Source organism: Mandrillus leucophaeus, unplaced genomic scaffold, assembly GCF_000951045.1.
Source record: "Mandrillus leucophaeus isolate KB7577 unplaced genomic scaffold, Mleu.le_1.0 Scaffold291, whole genome shotgun sequence".
Classification (NCBI taxonomy): domain Eukaryota; kingdom Metazoa; phylum Chordata; class Mammalia; order Primates; family Cercopithecidae; genus Mandrillus; species Mandrillus leucophaeus.
In genome coordinates this window covers 438,575-455,998 of record NW_012103043.1, presented here as the reverse complement: position 1 = coordinate 455,998, position 17,424 = coordinate 438,575, and the positions used below count along the sequence as shown (strand labels likewise).

Below are 17,424 nucleotides of genomic sequence, written 5' to 3'. Positions count from 1 at the left end.
CATAGTACCACTACTTATCAACACAAGAGTTTTGACCTGCTGTTTCCAGTCTGGGCAGTTCACCTCTCCTTAGGCAACCTGGTGGTCTCTTGCTCTCAGAAGGTCACTATACTGATGCTAAACTTAGTGTGGACACCCAATTGACATAGCGCACTATAGCTCAGAACTTCTGGACTTAAACAATCCTCCTGCCTCAGCCTCCAGGTAGCTGGGACTACAGGCAAAAATGTACCTCTTAAGTAATGAAAGTTGAAAGATGAAAATGCCCCTTGTTCATGGGCTGCAGAATGTGTGTTGTGTTAGTCGGTATGAAAACATTTATCTCTGTCAGAGCTCTTGGTTGACCAAGTGCATTGCCAGTGAGCAGGAATCTTTTGAAAGGAATCTTTTTTTCTGAGCAGTAGGTGTCAACATTGGGCTTAAAATATTCAGTAAACCATGCTCTAAACAGATGTGCTGTCATCTAGGCTTTCTTGTTGCATTTATAGATTTAGCATAATTCTTAAGGGCCCTAGGATTTTTGGAATAGTTAATGAGTATTGGCTTCCACTTAAAATCACCAGCTGCATTCATCCCTAATAAGATAACCAGCCTGTCTTCTGAAACTTTGAAGCCAGGCATTGACTTCCCTTCTCTAGCTAGGAAAGTCCCAGATGACATCTTCTTCCAATAGAAGGCTGTTTTACCTACACTGACAATCTGTTGTTTAGTGTTACCACCTTCATCCATGATCTTAGCTAGATGTTCTAATACCTTGCTGCAACTTGTACATTAGCACTTGCTGCTTCACCTTGCCATTTCTTTCCTTAAACCTCATGAGCCAACCTCTGCTAGCTTAGGCTGTGGCTTAAGGAGTGTTATGGCTGGTTTGATCTTCTATCCAGAGTACTAAAACGTTCTCCATATTAGCAATAAGGGTGTTTTGTTTTATTTTCAAACATGTGTTCAATGGAGTAGCACTTTTAACTTCCTTTAAGAACTTTTCCATTGCATTCACACCGTGGCTAACTGGTGCAAAAGGTATAGCTTTTGGCCTGTCTCAGCTTTCAATGTGCCTTCCTCTTTAAGCTTAATCATTTTTAGCTTTTGGTTTAACACTTAGAGTAGGGTTATAGACTGGCCTAATTTCAATATTGTTGTGTCTCAGATAATAGGGAGGCCTGGGGAGAGGAAGGGAGACAGGGGAACAACCAGTTGGTGGAGCAATCAGAACATAAATGCCATTTATTGATTAAGTTCACCATCTTACATGGATGTGGTTCACAGTGCCCCAAAACAATTACAAAACTAACATGAAAGATCACTAATGGCAGATCACCAAAACCGATCCAGTAAGAATGAAAATGTTTGAAATATTGTGAGAATTGTCAAAATGTGACACAGAGACATGAAATGAGCACCGGCTGTTGGGGAAATGGCACCAATAGACTTGCTTGATGCAGGGTTGCCACAAACCTTCAACTTGTAAAAAAAACGTAGTCTCTGTGAAGCACAATGAAGTAAAGCACAGTAACACGAGGTGTGCTTCTGTACTTATTCAGAATTGTTCTCCTTCATCTTTATCACTGTGTAATGTCCCTCTTTATCCTTGATAACTTTACTGGCTCTGATGCCTGCTTTGCTTATGTTATGTAACTACATCAGCTTTTTTTGATTAGTGTTATGGCATGTCTTTCTCCAGTCCCTGCTTTTTTTTTTTTTTAAATAGACTTTATTTGTTAGAACAGTTTATGTTCACAGCTAAATTGAACAGGAAATACAAAGAGTTCCCATATGCCCCCCGCCCAACACACCCATAGCATCCCCCACTGTCAGCATCCCCCACCAGAATGGGGCACATCATCACCCAAAGTCCATAGTTTACATTTGGGTCTACTCTCGATGTTGTACATTGTATGGGTTTAACCAATGTATAATGACATATATGTATCATTATCATATCTTACAGAATAGTTTTTTGGTTTCTTTTGAGACAGAGTCTCGCTGTATTGCCCAGGCTGGAGTGTGGTGGCACAGTCACATCTTGGCTCATTGCAACCTCCGCCTCCCAGGTTCAAGCGATTATCCTACCTCAGCCTCCCGAGTAGCTGGGATTACATGCGTGCGCCACCACACCTGGCTAATTTTTGCATTTTTAGTAGAGATGGGGTCTCACCATGTTGGCCAGGCCAGTCTCGAACTCCTGACCTCAAGTGATCTGCCCAACTTGGCCTCCCAAAGTGCAGGGATTACAGGCAAGAGCCACCACACCCAGTCAGAATAGTTTCAATGCCTTAAAAATCCTGTGCTTCATATAGATACTCCTTCTCCCCAACCCCTGGAAACCACTGATCTTTTTATTGTCTCCATAGTTTTGCCTGTTCCAGGTTGTCATATAGTTAGAATCACCCCTTTTCTTGTATTTATTTATTTACTTATTTTTTACTCTTAGAGATGGGGTCTCATTATTTTGCCCAGGCTGCTCTCAAGCCCCTGGACTCAAGCGATCCTCCTGCCTCAGCCTACCAAGTAGCTAGGACTATAGGCATGAGCCACTGTGTGCATCTACTATTAATCTGTCCTTGTCTTTTGTAGTTAAAATTAAATTTTAAAAAACATAAACCCATTTGTTTTTTCTTTTTTTTTTTTTTTTTTTTGACGGAGTTTTGAGACGGAGTCTTACTTTGTCGCCAGGCTGGAGTGCAATGGTACGATCTTGGCTTACTGCAACCTCTGCCTCCTGGGTTCAAGTGATTCCCCTGCCTCAGCCTCCCGAGTAGCTGGGACTATAGGTGCACACCACCACACCCGGCTAATATTTTGTATTTTAGTAGAGATGGGGTTTCACCGTGTTGGCCAGGACGGTCTCAATCTCCTGACCTCAGGTGATTCACCCGCCTCGGCCTCCCAAAGTGCTGGGATTACAGTCATGAGCCATGGCGCTTGGCCACATAAACCCATTTCTTAAAAACATTTTGCTTTTTTATCCATTTTGTCAGTCTTTGTATTTAATTGGTATATTCAGAGCTTTCACATTTAAAGTTGATTGATATAGTTGTATTAATATCTGCCATGTTTTAGCATTTATTCTTTTTTTTTTTTTTTCCTTTTCCTCCGAGATGGAGTCTCACTGTTGTCCAGGCTGGGGTGCAATGGCACACCATCTCAGCTCACTGCAACCTCTGCCTCCTGGGTTCAAGTGATTCTTCTGCCTCAGCCTCCCCAGTAGCTGGGATTACGAGTACCTGCCACCATGCCCAGCTAATTTTTGTATTTTTTAGTAGAGAAGGGGTTTCGCCATGTTGGCCAGTCTGGTTTTGAACTCCTGACCTCAGGTGATCCACCCACCTCAGCCTCCCAACGTACTGGGATTACAGGCGTGAGCCACATGCCTGGCCTTATTCTTTTTTTTAATCTTCACTTTTTTTTTATCTTCTTTTTCTGCCTTCTCTGGTTTTAACTGAGTATTTTATATGACTCAGTTTTCTCAGCCAGGCACGGTGGCTCACGCCCGCAATCCCAGCACTTGGGGAGGCCGAGGCAGGTAAATCACCTGAGGTCAGGAGTTTGAGACCAGCCTGGCCAACATGGTAAAACCCCTTCTCTACTAATAATACAAAAATTAACCAGGCGTGGTGGCACACACCTGTAATCTCAGCTACTTGGGAGGCTGAGGCAGGAGAATTACTTGATCCTGGTAGGCGGATGTTGCAGTGAGCCAAGATCACGCCATTGCATTCCATCCGGGGCGACAAGAGTGAAAATCCATCTCCAAAAAAATAATAATAAAATAAAAATAAAGTTTCTCTTCTCTCAGCATTATTAATTATGCTTTAAAATAATTTTTTAGTGATTGCTCTAGAGTTTACCATAAACATTTATAACCTAATTCTACTTTCAAATAATAATATACCACTTCATGGGTAGTAGAAAAAGTTCCCCTCTCTTTCCTTCCTTGCCCTATGACATTGGTACCACTTATTTCACTCATTCATAAACTATAGTCATTCAAGACATGGTGGCTGTTATTTCTTTGAACAGAAAGTTGTCTCTTAGATCAATTGGGAATAGGAAATATAAAATATTCTATTTTATGTTCGTTTTTTTTTTCTCTAACACTCTTCCTTTCTTCATGCAGATGTGAGTTTCTGGCCTGCATCATTTATCTTCTCTCTGAAAGACTTTTAACATTTCTTGCAAGGCAGGTCTTCTGGCAACAGATTCCGGTGTCTCTTTGTTTATTTTTGTCTGACAAAGTCATTATTTCTCCTTTATTTTTGAGGCATAATTTCACTGGACACAGAATTCTAGGTTGGCAAGAGGTTTGTTGAAGCACTTTAAATATTTCACTTCACTCTTTCTTGCATGAATGGTTTCTGAAGGGAAGTGTGATGTAATGTTTTTGTGCAGGTTAAAAGAGCAGAACCTTGTGAAAGAGCTGAGGCCCCGAGACCTCCTGGAGAGCAGCAGTGACAGCGATGAGAAAGTCCCTTTGGCTAAGCCTTCCTCACTGTCCAAGCGAAAACTTGAGCTTGAGGTAGAGACAGTAGAGAAGAAGAAGAAAGGGCGGCCTCGGAAGGACTCTCGTCTCATGCCTGTGTCTCTGTCTGTCCAGGTGAGGCCAGTGGGTCCATTCTGCTTTCTTTAGCCCACCTTTCTGCACTTAGAGCTTGAAGGCCTTGTGTGCATGGTAAGCCTCAGCTGGGTGGGGCACCTTGGGAACCAGCTAGCTTAGACATGCAGCCCCTGGAATGTAGCATGGAGGCCACACTCTCCCTCAGACCTGCCCTTGACTCACCCAGGGCCCTTGAGCAGGTTCCCTGGCATCAACTGGCTTGTCTATAAGGTGAGGATTCTTGTAGCACTCCCCTCTGCTTCCTCCCTCCCAGGGTGGAAATGCCCTGGTCGTAGGCCCAGCCTCACTTCTGGGTGACTTGCCTTTACCAAATGCTATCCTGTAGTGTTAGAGCAAGGCTCAGGAATGTTTCTGGCTCTTCCAGTCTCCAGCTGCCCTAACCGCAGAGAAGGAGGCCATGTGTCTCTCTGCACCAGCACTTGCACTGAAGCTGCCAATTCCAGGCCCCCAGAGAGCATTCACCCTCCAGGTAAGTTCTGGGACCCTGCCAGTTCTCCATCAGGCACACCCAGAGATTCTCTGTCCCCTACCACATACAAACCCGATCTTGTCACTTCCTTGGAGATTGGTTTCCAATGGCTCTCCATCACCTTCTAGGGGAAGTCACAGCAGGTCGGGGTACGCACCAACTCTTAGCAAAATTGCCAGCCTCCACTCTTACCCACCCATGGCCTCCGTCTAGCTTTGCCCTTGGGGTCCCAGCTGCTGGGGCTGCCGTTACCACCACATGTTCTGATGCTCTTCAGGAATCCTCTCCTGACTGGAAGCCACCTCCATTTCCACACACAGCCGTGGGCAGCCTCAGGCTTGGTGTCTGTGGGACTGTGTAGTCGTGGTCTATCTCCCAACCATCCTGCTAGCTTTGTCTTCTCAGTGTCCGGCGCAGTCATCATCAGAGTTGTTTGAGCTCTTGGAATGGAAGCTTGTAAGCATGTGGTTACCCAAAACACAATTCTGGAGTAAATAATCCTTTATACCCAGAGCCCTCCTGGTCACTTGGCCCAGCACAGTATCTAGGTCTCTCCTGCCGTGGTGCCGTCACACACACTGCTGCCTGTCTGCATACCCTTGTACCTCAGCTCAGGTGCCTATCCTCGAGCAGCCTTCTGGGACCCTGTGTGCGGGTCACTTTCCACTGGCTGCACACTGCTCTGAGCCCAGGCTGGTCCTCACAGGGCACCAGAGAGCAGGCGTCAGCCCTTCCTACCATAGGTCCTTCTGGGCCACAGTGCAGAGGAATGAAGCGGGGAAGCCAAAAGGTAGGGACCCACAGGGTTTGTTCTTATTGCTGGTGTGAATGGAGGCAGGGGCCCTCCCATGGTCAGCAGCGCTCAGATGTGCTCTTGCACTTACAGGTGTTCTGACGCAAGTTCCCTCCTGGGTGCCCTGCTTCTCAGCACAGAACTCTCCCAAACTCCTCCAGCCCTTCCCCTAGGCATCTTCCCCTCCAAGCACTGCTTGGGACTGTCGTTTCTGGGTCTGTGAAGGGGGCAGTCATCCCTCGGCCCAGCTCACCCACTTGAGTGGCCGCACAAGCACAGACTGGTGGTTCTGCCTATTTTTCCGTAGGGAAAATCTGTTGTTCAGCTCTCCACACACGCATGCGGCTGAGCCCATTTGGTGCCAGACACTGAACTAGGTGCTTCTCATACATGCTGTGCCATAAACACCCCTGCCAGTTTAGTCTCATTTGAGCAGACCAAGTCTCACCACCACAGGAACTGGAGAGCCCCTTTGGGGGTTTTCTAGACATTCCCTCCATGCACTGACATGGTCTCTAATCTTGCCAAACACTGCCATCTTTGAAGATTCTTCAAGTAGGAGGCTAGAAACCCAAGTCTCAGTCCCAGCTCAGTCCTTTGCAGTGTGCTTTTGGGCACGTTACTCCCTTGTGAGATGAAGTGGCAGGGTTGGGTGACTTTGGGGTCTTTAACCCTGGCACTGCTTCTCTTCTCTGGCTGTTCAACTACACAGATGACAGGGTAGAAACCAGCTCCCAGCATTCTCACTGCCCTGGGGGCCACATGTGTGGCCCTCTGGGCCTCCCGCTCAGCCCCTTTGCCCCGCCTGTCCTCCACCTCCTCTGTTGGCCAGCCAGTCTGCCTCTATATCCTGCTGCTGCCCTGGGGCCCCAGGCTACAGAGCCTTGGAGCATGTTACCTGGGCTGCGGCCCTTGTCTGAGCAGGCCCGTGTGTTTACTTCATCCAGGTCAGCTCCGATCCCTCCATGTACATTGAGGTGGAGAATGAAGTGACAGTGGTGGGGGGCGTGAAGCTGAGCCGCCTGAAGTGCAACCGGGAAGGGAAGGAGTGGGAGACGGTACTCACCAGCCGGATCCTCACTGCTGCGGGCAGCTGGTAAGGGCGGGCAGGTCCTTAGCCGGCCCAGGTGACACAGGCACACATGCCATCATTCTGGGCCTGGGTCTGTCTAGGGGACGTGCATGACCCTGGGAGCGCCAGCTCCCACAGAGGCTCACACCAGGCTTCACTCCAGGCCAGGCATATGCGCTCGCCATCTCAGTCCCTGCAGCACCCAGCAAGGTCAGCGTCAGTATGCCTGTGTTATAGATGGGGAAACTGAGCCCCTGAGGATTACCCAGGCCAGGCTTTGAACCTGATGGCCTGATTCCCTCGTCCAGCCATATCCCCAAAGTCTCGAGTTCCACGCTAAGGTGTGCCTGGCTCACTTTGACCTGAGCTGGTTCCTTTTTTGGATCCCAGATTTCCATCCAAGTTGGTCAGGATGAATTTCTGACTGTCCCTGAAGTCCCCATCCCAGCCCATTCCAGATTCTGCACTGTGAGGGGCACCTTGATTCAGTGATTAGTCACCCAGTATCTTCCCCTAGGTTCCTGGAACTGTATGTGAGCCCTGTCCCTGCCTGTGTTCAATATGAAAGGGGAACCAGTGTTTCTCCTCAGTTTCCTGCCTGATATAGTGTCCCAGTCAGGACCATGTGGGAGACACTCAGCAGAGGTTTATAGACATGACCACTTAGATACAGTCATCGTAATTACACCCTTAATCATCTGCCATGAGGTCCCATGTAAATGCTTTTACTTGTGTCAAAGCATGTGGCCTTAGGTCTTAGACTACAATTCTTGTGGTCCCTGAGTGAGTTTGTGTTGTTAGGCCTAGGGGACCCCACTGTTTGTTCTGTTCCTCCCTCGAATTCCCCCTCTGGATGAGCCAGCTAAACTCCCGGTCCCAGGCACCTGTGTGTCAGATACTGCCACAGGCTCCCACTCTCTGCCCCTCCCCCCAAGGCAGGTGGCTTCCCCAGCTGAGGGCTAAGGGGTGTCAGCACAGCCTCTCCCACAGTGACATAGCAGCTGTGGGGCAAGCCTGCTGGACCACCTGGGACCTCCCCTTCTGCTCAGTCCTGCCCAGTTCAGGCCCAGCCTGCAGACCTACTCCCCATTGTTACAGCCCAGAAATGATGGCTTTCTTTGCAGTGGACTGACTTGAGGCAGGCTCTGACCACCAGAGATGGGCAGATAGAATTCAGTCACAGTACCAGCCTGGCCAGCGTAGTGAAACCCCATCTCTACCAAAAATACAAAAATTAGCCAGGCGTGGTAGCGTGTGCCTGTAATCCCAGCTACTCGGGAGGCTGAGGTAGGAGAATCGCTTGAACTGGGAAGGTGGAGGTTGTAGTGAGCCGAGATCACGCCACTACACTCCTAGCCTGGGTGACAGACTGAGACTCTGTCTCAGAAGAAATAAGAATTCAGTCACAGCACTTCGGAGAGCTTCCTGCTGCCCGTGCTGCTTAGCGTGTTCTCTGATTCATACTCTCCAAGTAAACATTTGTAAACAAAAGCATCTCACTTGCCTCTCCCTTTTTGGAGCCAGTAGCAACAGTGTCTCATTAGGAAAGCAGTTGGCAGAGCTCCTTTCTTAACTGACCTCCTTGAGCCTGCTGGGGTAACTGGCTTAGCAGGATAGAATTGACACAAAGTGGGGCTCTGGGTGGCTACTGTGGCCAGGATCTCACTATACTGGTTGCACATCTGCTACTGCTGACTGAGGTCTAAGCTCCAGCCTCACCCTGGGCCTGTGGCTGGGCCTTAGGGGGCTCTCTCTGGGAAGGCAGCAGCCTGCTTGTGCAGGGCCCTTCCAGGGGCCTGGTGGTCACTCAGAGGAGAAGCTGGACAGTGTCCAGACTGTTCTGTAAGGCACTCCTTGTTTGAGAGCAACATGCATCTCCCACGCCAGCCAGACAGCCTCTTGGACACAGGGGTGCATGCTGTCATCCCTGCACTTCTCTTAGCCTGCCTTGTTAGAGACCTTCTCTGGACTGGTCTGACTAGTTGCAGCCAGGAGACTGTCCTGCGGGTACTATGTGGCCTTATCCGATAAGCAAGGCATGTTTCCTGGGTGATCATCAGAGGCATTGCTCTCCAAAGCCCCCACACCCTTTGGTCAGCATCAGCGTGAGCTTAGGAAAGCACGGGCAGCCTGTGAAAAGAGGACAGAAACCTCTTTCATCCAAGATCTCAGGGAGGCTCCACCAGCCCCACCCTAACCCAATCCACCTTACCCTCTGACTGTACCTGCTCAGGGGAGGCTCTTGTTGGCCCCAGGCAGAGGAAAGGCCCACACATCCAGGGCTACTGTCTTGGCTGCCCCCATGACACCTGCCCCCACTCTGTCTTCTCAGTGACGTGGTGTGTGTCGCCTGTGAAAAAAGGATGCTGTCAGTGTTCTCCACCTGTGGTCGCCGTCTCCTCTCTCCCATCCTCCTGCCGTCCCCGATCTCTACTTTGCATTGCACAGGCTCCTACGTCATGGCGCTTACTGCTGCGGCCACACTGTCTGTCTGGTGAGAGGCAGGCGCAGGGTGGGGTGGGCTCCAGCTAGGGCAGGACAGGGCTGTGCAGGCCCCACCTCACTGCAGGGGCAGGGAAGGCAGTGGACAAGGCTGGCCATCAGGCCCCAGAGGAGGCCCTGAGCAGTTAGTGATATTGCTTGTGTTGGGTGCCCTGGGTAGGCTGAGGGCTGAGGGATGTTGCGCAATGGGGATGGAGGCAGCTTGCCTGCTCGATTATCTCCTTACTGGAGCAGCTCATGCAACCAGTTGCATTACCAGAGTTCTATGTGGGGTTCATCATAAATGGAGTCTTAGCTGGCAGAGTGTGGCCATGTTCCTGATGTGGCTGCTGTGGCCCAGCTTCCCCCAAAGCGGTATGGGCGCTGAGGGTTCCCTGTGGCTCTGTTGCCTGGGCTGTGTGCTGCATCCTTATGCAGAGGGAGTGTAGTGGCACATGGAGAGCAGAAGCCACTCGTAGCCCAGAGTCCCTGTCACTAGGAGCAGCCAGGGTTAGGGGCGCATGCAGTAGGGACCAGGGTGTCTGAGCGGCTGAGGCACACTCTGATGTGTTTACTTGGTGAGTAAACTGTTTCCTGTCTCCCTCCTAGGGATGTTCACAGACAGGTGGTTGTGGTGAAAGAAGAGTCTCTACACTCCATTCTGGCAGGTAATGCAGGCAACAGGCTGCCCCTACTCCCCTGGGGGCCCAAGTTCATGTCTGATGCTGCAGAAGGGCCCCGCTCAGAGAGCCAGGCTCTGGCCTCAGCACAGAGCTCTCAGTGAGGCAGGAGGTGCGGTTACGCTGCAGGAGACACACACTTTTTGGGGACATGTTTGAATGGGTCCCCAAGAGGTGACAAGAGCCTGGTGTGTGGCAAGGAGAATGGCTTGCCCTCCCTATTTGCCAAGGCAGTGTTGACGCATTTGCTGCTGGGACTGTGGGAGCCTAGAGTTTAGATTTCTCCTTTGATGTGTTTGCAAACACTTGCTGATCAGAACACACCCAGAACTCATTCCCGTGCTGTCCCCAGGAAGTGATATGACGGTATCACAGATCTTGCTGACGCAGCATGGAATCCCAGTAATGAACCTGTCTGATGGGAAGGCGTACTGCTTTAATCCGTCACTTTCTACATGGTAAGCAAGCTGACCCCCAGCACTGTTCCCTGGATGAGTGTCTGTCTGCTCTAGACAGCAGAGCAAAGGGTCGTGGCCTACAGGGCTGCCTAGCCCTGCTTTTCCTGAGAGTCAGGCCCTGGAGTGAAGGCTGCTTTGACTATCTGTGCATGCTTCCCTGTCCCAGCAGGACACTGCAGCCTGTGGCCTCTACCCTCAGAGCCTATGTGCAGGAGCACTGTCCTCCTGCATTATTTTCAGGAGCCACTTTTTGAAAAAGCCCCAAAATTGTTATGGTTTTTGCTGTGGCCCCCTTAGCCACCATGAGCATAGGTGAGTTGGCTTTACAGGAGCCTTACCAGGACTAGTCAATTTCTGTGAGCTTAGTAAGTACTTCAGACTTCCTCAGTGAATTAGTAAGGATGCTCATCCACTTACCTAGGCATAATGGTCTGTACTTTTCCTCTGTCCACTCAGGAATTTGGAGCCCTTTTCTGTACTTGCAAAATAATTTATACACAGAGCTCTTAACCCAGACACATGAAATATGTACGTTGTGTTCCAGCCACTCCAAGTTTTTTTCTTCTGTCTATACCTTTGGTCCTTAAGAACCAAAGCTTGCTACCTCCTAGCCCGTTTTCTGTTAAGAACTGCCATGCAGAAGTCTACATTCACACTGAGACTTCTTTCTTGAATTTGGGAAAAAAAAAAATGCTGGGTGCGATGGCTCACACCTGTAATCCCAGCACTGTGGGAGGCTGAGAGGATTGCTTGACCCCAGGAGTTTGAGACCAGCTTGGGCAACATAGTAAGACCCTGTCTCTACCAAAAAAAAAAAAAAATTAAATAAGCCTGGTGCAGTGGCAGACATCTGTAGTCCCAGCTGCTTGGGAAGCTGAAGCACAAGATCCCTTGAGCCCAGGAGGTCAAGGCTGCAGTGAGCCATAATCACACTACTGCACTCCAGCCTGGACAAAAGAGTGAGACCCTGTCTCAAAGGAAAAAAAAACCTCCACTGCCTGCTCCCCCAAATTGCAAAATGTTGTCTATTATATGTGATTGCTGTAATAATGGAAATAAGCTGATTATTTAAGAAGAGAAATATTGACTCTCTATAGGCATCTTTGTATTTTGGACACATTTACGAAGACATCCAGCTGTTCTAAAAGTGTGTGAAGAGTCTTTTCTTCACAAGGATGAAAAGGGTCCAGAGTAGGTGGAAGGACTGCCAATCTGGGATAGTTGTAGAAATAAAGGCAGGTAGAGGCCTGGCATTACTCCCCAGCTACAGGACGCAGGCCATGTGGGCCCCTGGGCAGACCATGGCAGTATTTGAGCCGAGCATCAGAGCACACTGCACTCAGAGGCCTGCAGTCATCAGGAACCAACATATGGAGCTGAAGTGTTCCCAGCAAGGGCCCTATCCACAGCCTTCACCTCATTCATTTTTCCTCGGGAACAATGATCCATCAGACCCATTACCATGAAACCTGTCAGTGATAGGCGCCTGTGCGGAAGTGCAGGGGCGCTCAGCCTCTGCTGGCTTTGTGTCGATAGGGGCTGCTTCTCTGTGGCCTCCTTGCCAGCCTCCTCTGGTAGATCTCTTGGTTTTCCTGAGCTCTGCTCCTGCCTTTGCCTCCCCAGGAACCTGGTTTCTGACAAGCAGGACTCACTGGCTCAGTGTGCAGACTTTAGGAGCAGCCTGCCATCCCAGGACGCCATGCTGTGCTCAGGACCATTAGCCATAATCCAGGGCCGCACCTCCAAGTACGTGACCCCAGTGCCATGGCCTCTGTCCTTAGTCCTGCCCTGGGGAAGTGACTGGGTCAGTGCACACATAGTCCCTACCCAGGCCTTGTATCCACCTGCCCTTCCCCTGTGCCCCAGGTGCTGGTCAGCACAGGCAGGCTGGGCAGGACAGACTAGGGGTGCTGAGGGTAGTGGTCCTGCATCAGGTAATATCTTGGGGTTGGGGGCAGCAGTCACTGGCCCTGTCACTTCAGGGGCCCAGATGGCAGGTGCTGGGTGAGATACCCCAAGGGTGCCAGGAGGCACATGGCTGGGATGTGGGGATGGGCAGACAACAGATCTGGCATCTGCCAACAGACTAGCTAGTGGACAGGAGGCCTTGGCAGCCCTGGTGCCTGCCTCCTGCCAGCTCCTTGCCTGTTGCACATGGGGGCAGTTCCTGACTCTGTAGTGCCTGCTGCCTCATCATGGAAACTCTCCTGGTCTCTGCAGCTCGGGAAGGCAGGCTGCCCGGCTCTTCTCCGTGCCTCATGTGGTGCAGCAAGAGACCACCCTGGCCTACCTAGAGAACCAGGTGGCAGCAGCACTCACCCTGCAGTCCAGCCACGAGTACCGCCATTGGCTCCTCCTTTACGCACGGTACCTCGTAAACGAAGGTGAGGCTCTTGGCAGCCCTAAGCAGCTTTCTCCTTCTGCCCCTCCATCCTCCCAGGCCTGGCTTAGTCCCTGTGAAATCAGGGAAAAGGTGTGATGGCCCAGATCCCAGCCTGCTGCTCTCCCATCAACAAGGTGGGCCCAGCAGCCTCTACCTCCCAGCCTGAGCTGCAATTAAGGCAGCTCAGCAGGCACCCAGCCCCTTAATAGGCTCTGAGGCTCTGAATAGAGTGGCCCTGAGGGTGTTCCCACAGAGGAGCAGCAGGACAGGCCACAGGAGGGTGGAATAGATGCCTGGGTGGAAAGACATGGCCTAAAGGAGTAGATTCTGTGTTCTGGCTCCTGCCCTGCACCACACCTTGGCAGTGCTGCTCATCAGTGAGGGCATCTTGTAGCAGTGGTTCTCTTCCTCCTCCCAGCCCCTCCTGCCCTGAACAGGCTTGCCTGATGTCCTGCACTTACTGAGGCCCTCCATTCCTGGTGCTTCCTGCCAGAGCTCTCACTCTGCTGCCTCCCCTGCAGAAAGCCAGGTATGCTGGAAGAGGTGGCTGCACTGTCCTTACAGTGACTCCAACAGCCTTACCAGCTTTTCCTCCCACTTGAGTACAGCCTTCAGGGTGCAGCATGGGCAGGCCCTCCCAGAGCTCTTCCTGTGCTGCTTCCTGGCCTTTTTGCTTTATTTTTGTCATCACCCTCCCCATTTTGATTATAATTTAGAAAAAAAATCAAGTACAGAAAAGACAGAGAAAATCATAATCAGACCTTCACGAATGTAATTCCCAGAACTAATATGTCATATGTGCCTCTGGCTGTGTAAATATGAGTGTGTATGTGTGGGTGTACATACACTTGTAAATGACAGCAAATATTACTGATCAGCTTGAAGCCTCCCCTCCCTCCCTGCAGACCACAATGATGAATTTGATGTTTACTCTTCCCACCAGGTCTATGTGGTTGCCATTATGTGTGGTCCCCAGCTTTTCTGAATACTCAGCCTTCCCAGGCCCTCATACCTCTCCTGTGGTGCTCTAGTCACATCTTCCCTGGGAGCCCCTCCTCTTACTCCACTCTGGTTTGCTTCATCCTAGGTGTTGATTGGGACTTGCTCTGATGCCCTACATCAAGTCCCTACCTCCTGTCGGCCCTGCCACCCATCTTGGGATCACTTCTGCTGCTTGCTTCTCTTTCTCCATCCTCCACATGCCTGTTCCAGTGTCCATACACCAGTTACCCATCTTCCATTCTGTCCCTTGTTTCCTTGGCTGTAAAAGGAAGAATCTAGTGTAAAAGTGGACCCCATTCACTTCCAAAATTCCTCAGATTCCAGTTTTGCCTCTCTTACTCCACCCTTTTCTTTGGACAATTTAATCCATTCGCTATTGCTTTAGCTGCCCCAAGTGCTGACAAACCCCGACACTCTACCTCCAGCCTTTCTAGCAACCCTACTGGGTGATGCCCATAACCCTTGAGTTAATGGGCCTATGCCCCCTCCACTCAGTTGCCCCTCCTCAGTCATACCTTTGCCATCTCTTACCTCCTGCGAGCTGGCCTCCCCACCTTCCTGACCTCCTCTTAACACCAGTTGCCAGCCCATATTCTCAAAGACAGATCTTACCAGCCCACAATTTCCCATATTTTCCCATCACCTTAAGGAGTTTATCACAGAATTGGCCACATCTCGTTTTTCCTCTGGGCGCAACACACAGAGAAGGTACTACAGATGTCGTCAGGGGAGTGAGCAAATGAGTGAAAATCTGTGAAGGGTCTCAGTGCCCCACACTGAGAGACATGCAGGGGTATCTTGCCCGTAGTAGGCAATAAAATACGCATGTGTTTATTCTGATTTGATAGACACAACAACATAGCATATTCTTGATTTTTATTTCTTTTTGTAATGTGTTCCTATTTCTGTTTTGTTTTTTTGTTTGTTTGTTTGTTTTTCTATAATTAGGGTTTGAATACCGACTTCGAGAAATATGCAAGGACTTACTGGGTCCGGTTCACTACTCCACTGGAAGCCAGTGGGAGTCAACAGTAGTGGTAGGTGCTTCTTTCATTGTTGCTGCAAGAATTCTTTCTTGAAACATGAAGGTGGAGATTTTTTAAATAAGCCAAAGGGCTTTGAATTGTGTCCCGTTAGACTTCTCCAGCACCCAGCCTCAGGTCCCAGCATCAGTGAGAGGGTGACATGCCTGCCCTCCAGAACCTGGCAGGAGGTGGGCCCTGGACATCAGGAGCCACAGAGTGCTCCTCCACATGCGTATGCTGAGGGAGGCTGCCTGCACGGGCTCTGGGCTTGGTTGTAAAGACAAAAGACGGAAGGTACTTCCCTGCCTTCATGGAGCTCAGTCTGGTAGGGATGCACACATAAGCAGGGAGGCAGTTAGGTCAACAAAATATTTTCAGACTAGATTCAGACTAAGAAGGAAATAAGCAGGGTCTTCAGATGAGAGTGCCTGGGAAGGAGTGACCAGAGAAGGCCTCGTGAGAGGACACTGCAGATGAAACCCAAGGAGAAGAGTGAGACGGCCATATAGAAACCTGGAGAAAGTGTTTCCTAGTAGAAGTGAGAGTAAAAGTAAAGAGTGTTTGATTTGTTTGAAGCCACTGTGACTGGCACATAGAGGGCAAAAGGAGAGGGTGGTATGAGATGAGGCAGGAGGTGGACCACAGAGACCTTTCGAGGAGCTAGCGTTTTCTTCTTGGCAGAGTTGGCGCAGAGGTGTCATGAACTAAAATAGAAAAACAATCAGGGAGTATCTTCTGTAACAGTCCCAGGAAGAGATGAAGGTGACTTGGATCAGTGTGGTGGCCATGGAGAGGAGAAAGGAGACAGGTTCAAGATGTATTTTGGAGGCAGAACTAATAAGATTTGATGGGTGGTTGAATGTGGAAGGAAAGAGCGTAATGAACATGTGGCACCTCCAGGTGTAGCTGCAAAAAATGGATGCCGGAACCATTGATTAAATCAGGAAAGGAACAGATTGGTGGGGGACGGGAGAAGGTATGGATCTAAGAGTTAGCTCACAGTTTCATTCAGTCATTGACAATCACTGATGGGGCACCTCCCCTGGCCAGGCGTGGTATAGGCATGGGGCAGGCAGCAGTGAATAAGGCAGACTGAGTCCCTGCATTCGTGGATCTGCTTTCTTATGGAGAGAGACAGACTAAGCAAATGAGAACAGGTATCTGTAGTGTCTTGAGTAGTGATGGATGCCATGGAAAAAAAGTTAAAAGGGCAGGGAGATACAGAATACTGGCAGGATGCTGTTTCATGTTGGGCAATTAAGAAAGGCCAAACTAAGCTTGCAGCGAGCCAAGATCGCACCACTGCACTCCAGCCTGGGCGACAGAGCGAGACTCCGTCTCAAAAAAAAAAAAAAGAAAAGGCCAAACTAACAGTTAAGCAGAGACCAGAAAAGGTGAGGGATGAAGCCATGCATATATTTGGGAGAACATCCAGGCAGAAGGAAAGTGCAAAGGCCTGAGGTGGAAGAGTTTAGAATTTAAAAGGAACAGCCCAACGGGATGGTAATGGAAGGGCGAAAGGAGCTGACATCAAAAAGGCTGGAGGGTCAACCCTCACAGGCCTTGGTGTGTACAGAGGCCTAATTTTTTATTCCATTTTTAAATTTGACTGTGGTGTACCTTAATTGACTACGTACTTTGAATCCTAGGTTCAAAGTCAAATCCCCTTAGGTCCCTGAAGGCATTGTTCCATAGACTTTGCATCCAGTTTTATTGCTAAAAAATCTATTGTAAATCTAATTTCCATTGCTTTGTAAGTACTTTGGGATTCTATCTTGGTGTTTTGAAGATTCAAAAAGCTCATTCATTCTGTGGAAATAGAGATAGAGACCAGTGATTTTCTTCGTTTTTCCTATTTGATTATTTCTTCCCTTTCATTTTTCCTATCGTCTGAGAGATGTAATATCCTCTCTTTTTAAAATCAGCTGTATCGCTGGGCACAGTGGCTCATGCCTGTAATCCCAGCACTTTGGGAGACCAAGATAGATCACCTGAGGTCAGGAGTTCAAGACCTGCCTGGCCAACATGCTGAAGTCCTGTCCCTACTAAAAATGTAAAAATTAGCTGGGTGTGGTGGCACATGACTGTAATCCCAGCTATTGGGGAGGCAGAGGCAGGAGAATAGCTTGAACCCGGGAGGAGGAGGCTGCAGTGAGCCAAGATTGCGCTACTGCACTCCATCCTGGGAGACAGAGCAAGACTCCGTCTCAGGAAAAGGAAAAGTTAAAAAAAAGTAAAATCGGCTGTATCAGGCCAGGCATGGTGGCTCATGCCTATAATCCCAGCACTTTGGGAGGCTGAGGTGGGTGGATCACCTGAGGTCAGGAGTTTGAGACCAACGCAGCCAACATGGTGAAACCCTGACTCTACTAAAAAACAAAAATTAGCTGGGCTTGGTGACATGCACCTGTAATCCCAGCTACTCAGGAGGCTGAGGCAGGAGAAT

General features: G+C 49.5%; 1 protein-coding gene across 2 annotated transcripts in view; it reads left to right on the top strand.

Moving 5' to 3' along the window:
* Window positions 1–17,424, top strand: part of LOC105543856 (protein HIRA) — a 125,774-nt gene that overhangs the window by 90,038 nt on the left and 18,312 nt on the right. Inside the window, exons 16-24 of one of the 2 annotated variants that reach the window (XM_011986006.1) lie at window positions 4,390–4,594; window positions 4,980–5,084; window positions 6,825–6,973; window positions 9,282–9,443; window positions 10,040–10,098; window positions 10,463–10,568; window positions 12,192–12,314; window positions 12,789–12,952; window positions 14,902–14,990. In XM_011986006.1, the coding sequence (XP_011841396.1) occupies window positions 4,390–4,594; window positions 4,980–5,084; window positions 6,825–6,973; window positions 9,282–9,443; window positions 10,040–10,098; window positions 10,463–10,568; window positions 12,192–12,314; window positions 12,789–12,952; window positions 14,902–14,990 (1,162 nt within the window). The remainder of the gene's footprint in view (window positions 1–4,389; window positions 4,595–4,979; window positions 5,085–6,824; window positions 6,974–9,281; window positions 9,444–10,039; window positions 10,099–10,462; window positions 10,569–12,191; window positions 12,315–12,788; window positions 12,953–14,901; window positions 14,991–17,424) is intronic. The other variant, XM_011986007.1, reaches the window with a different exon arrangement.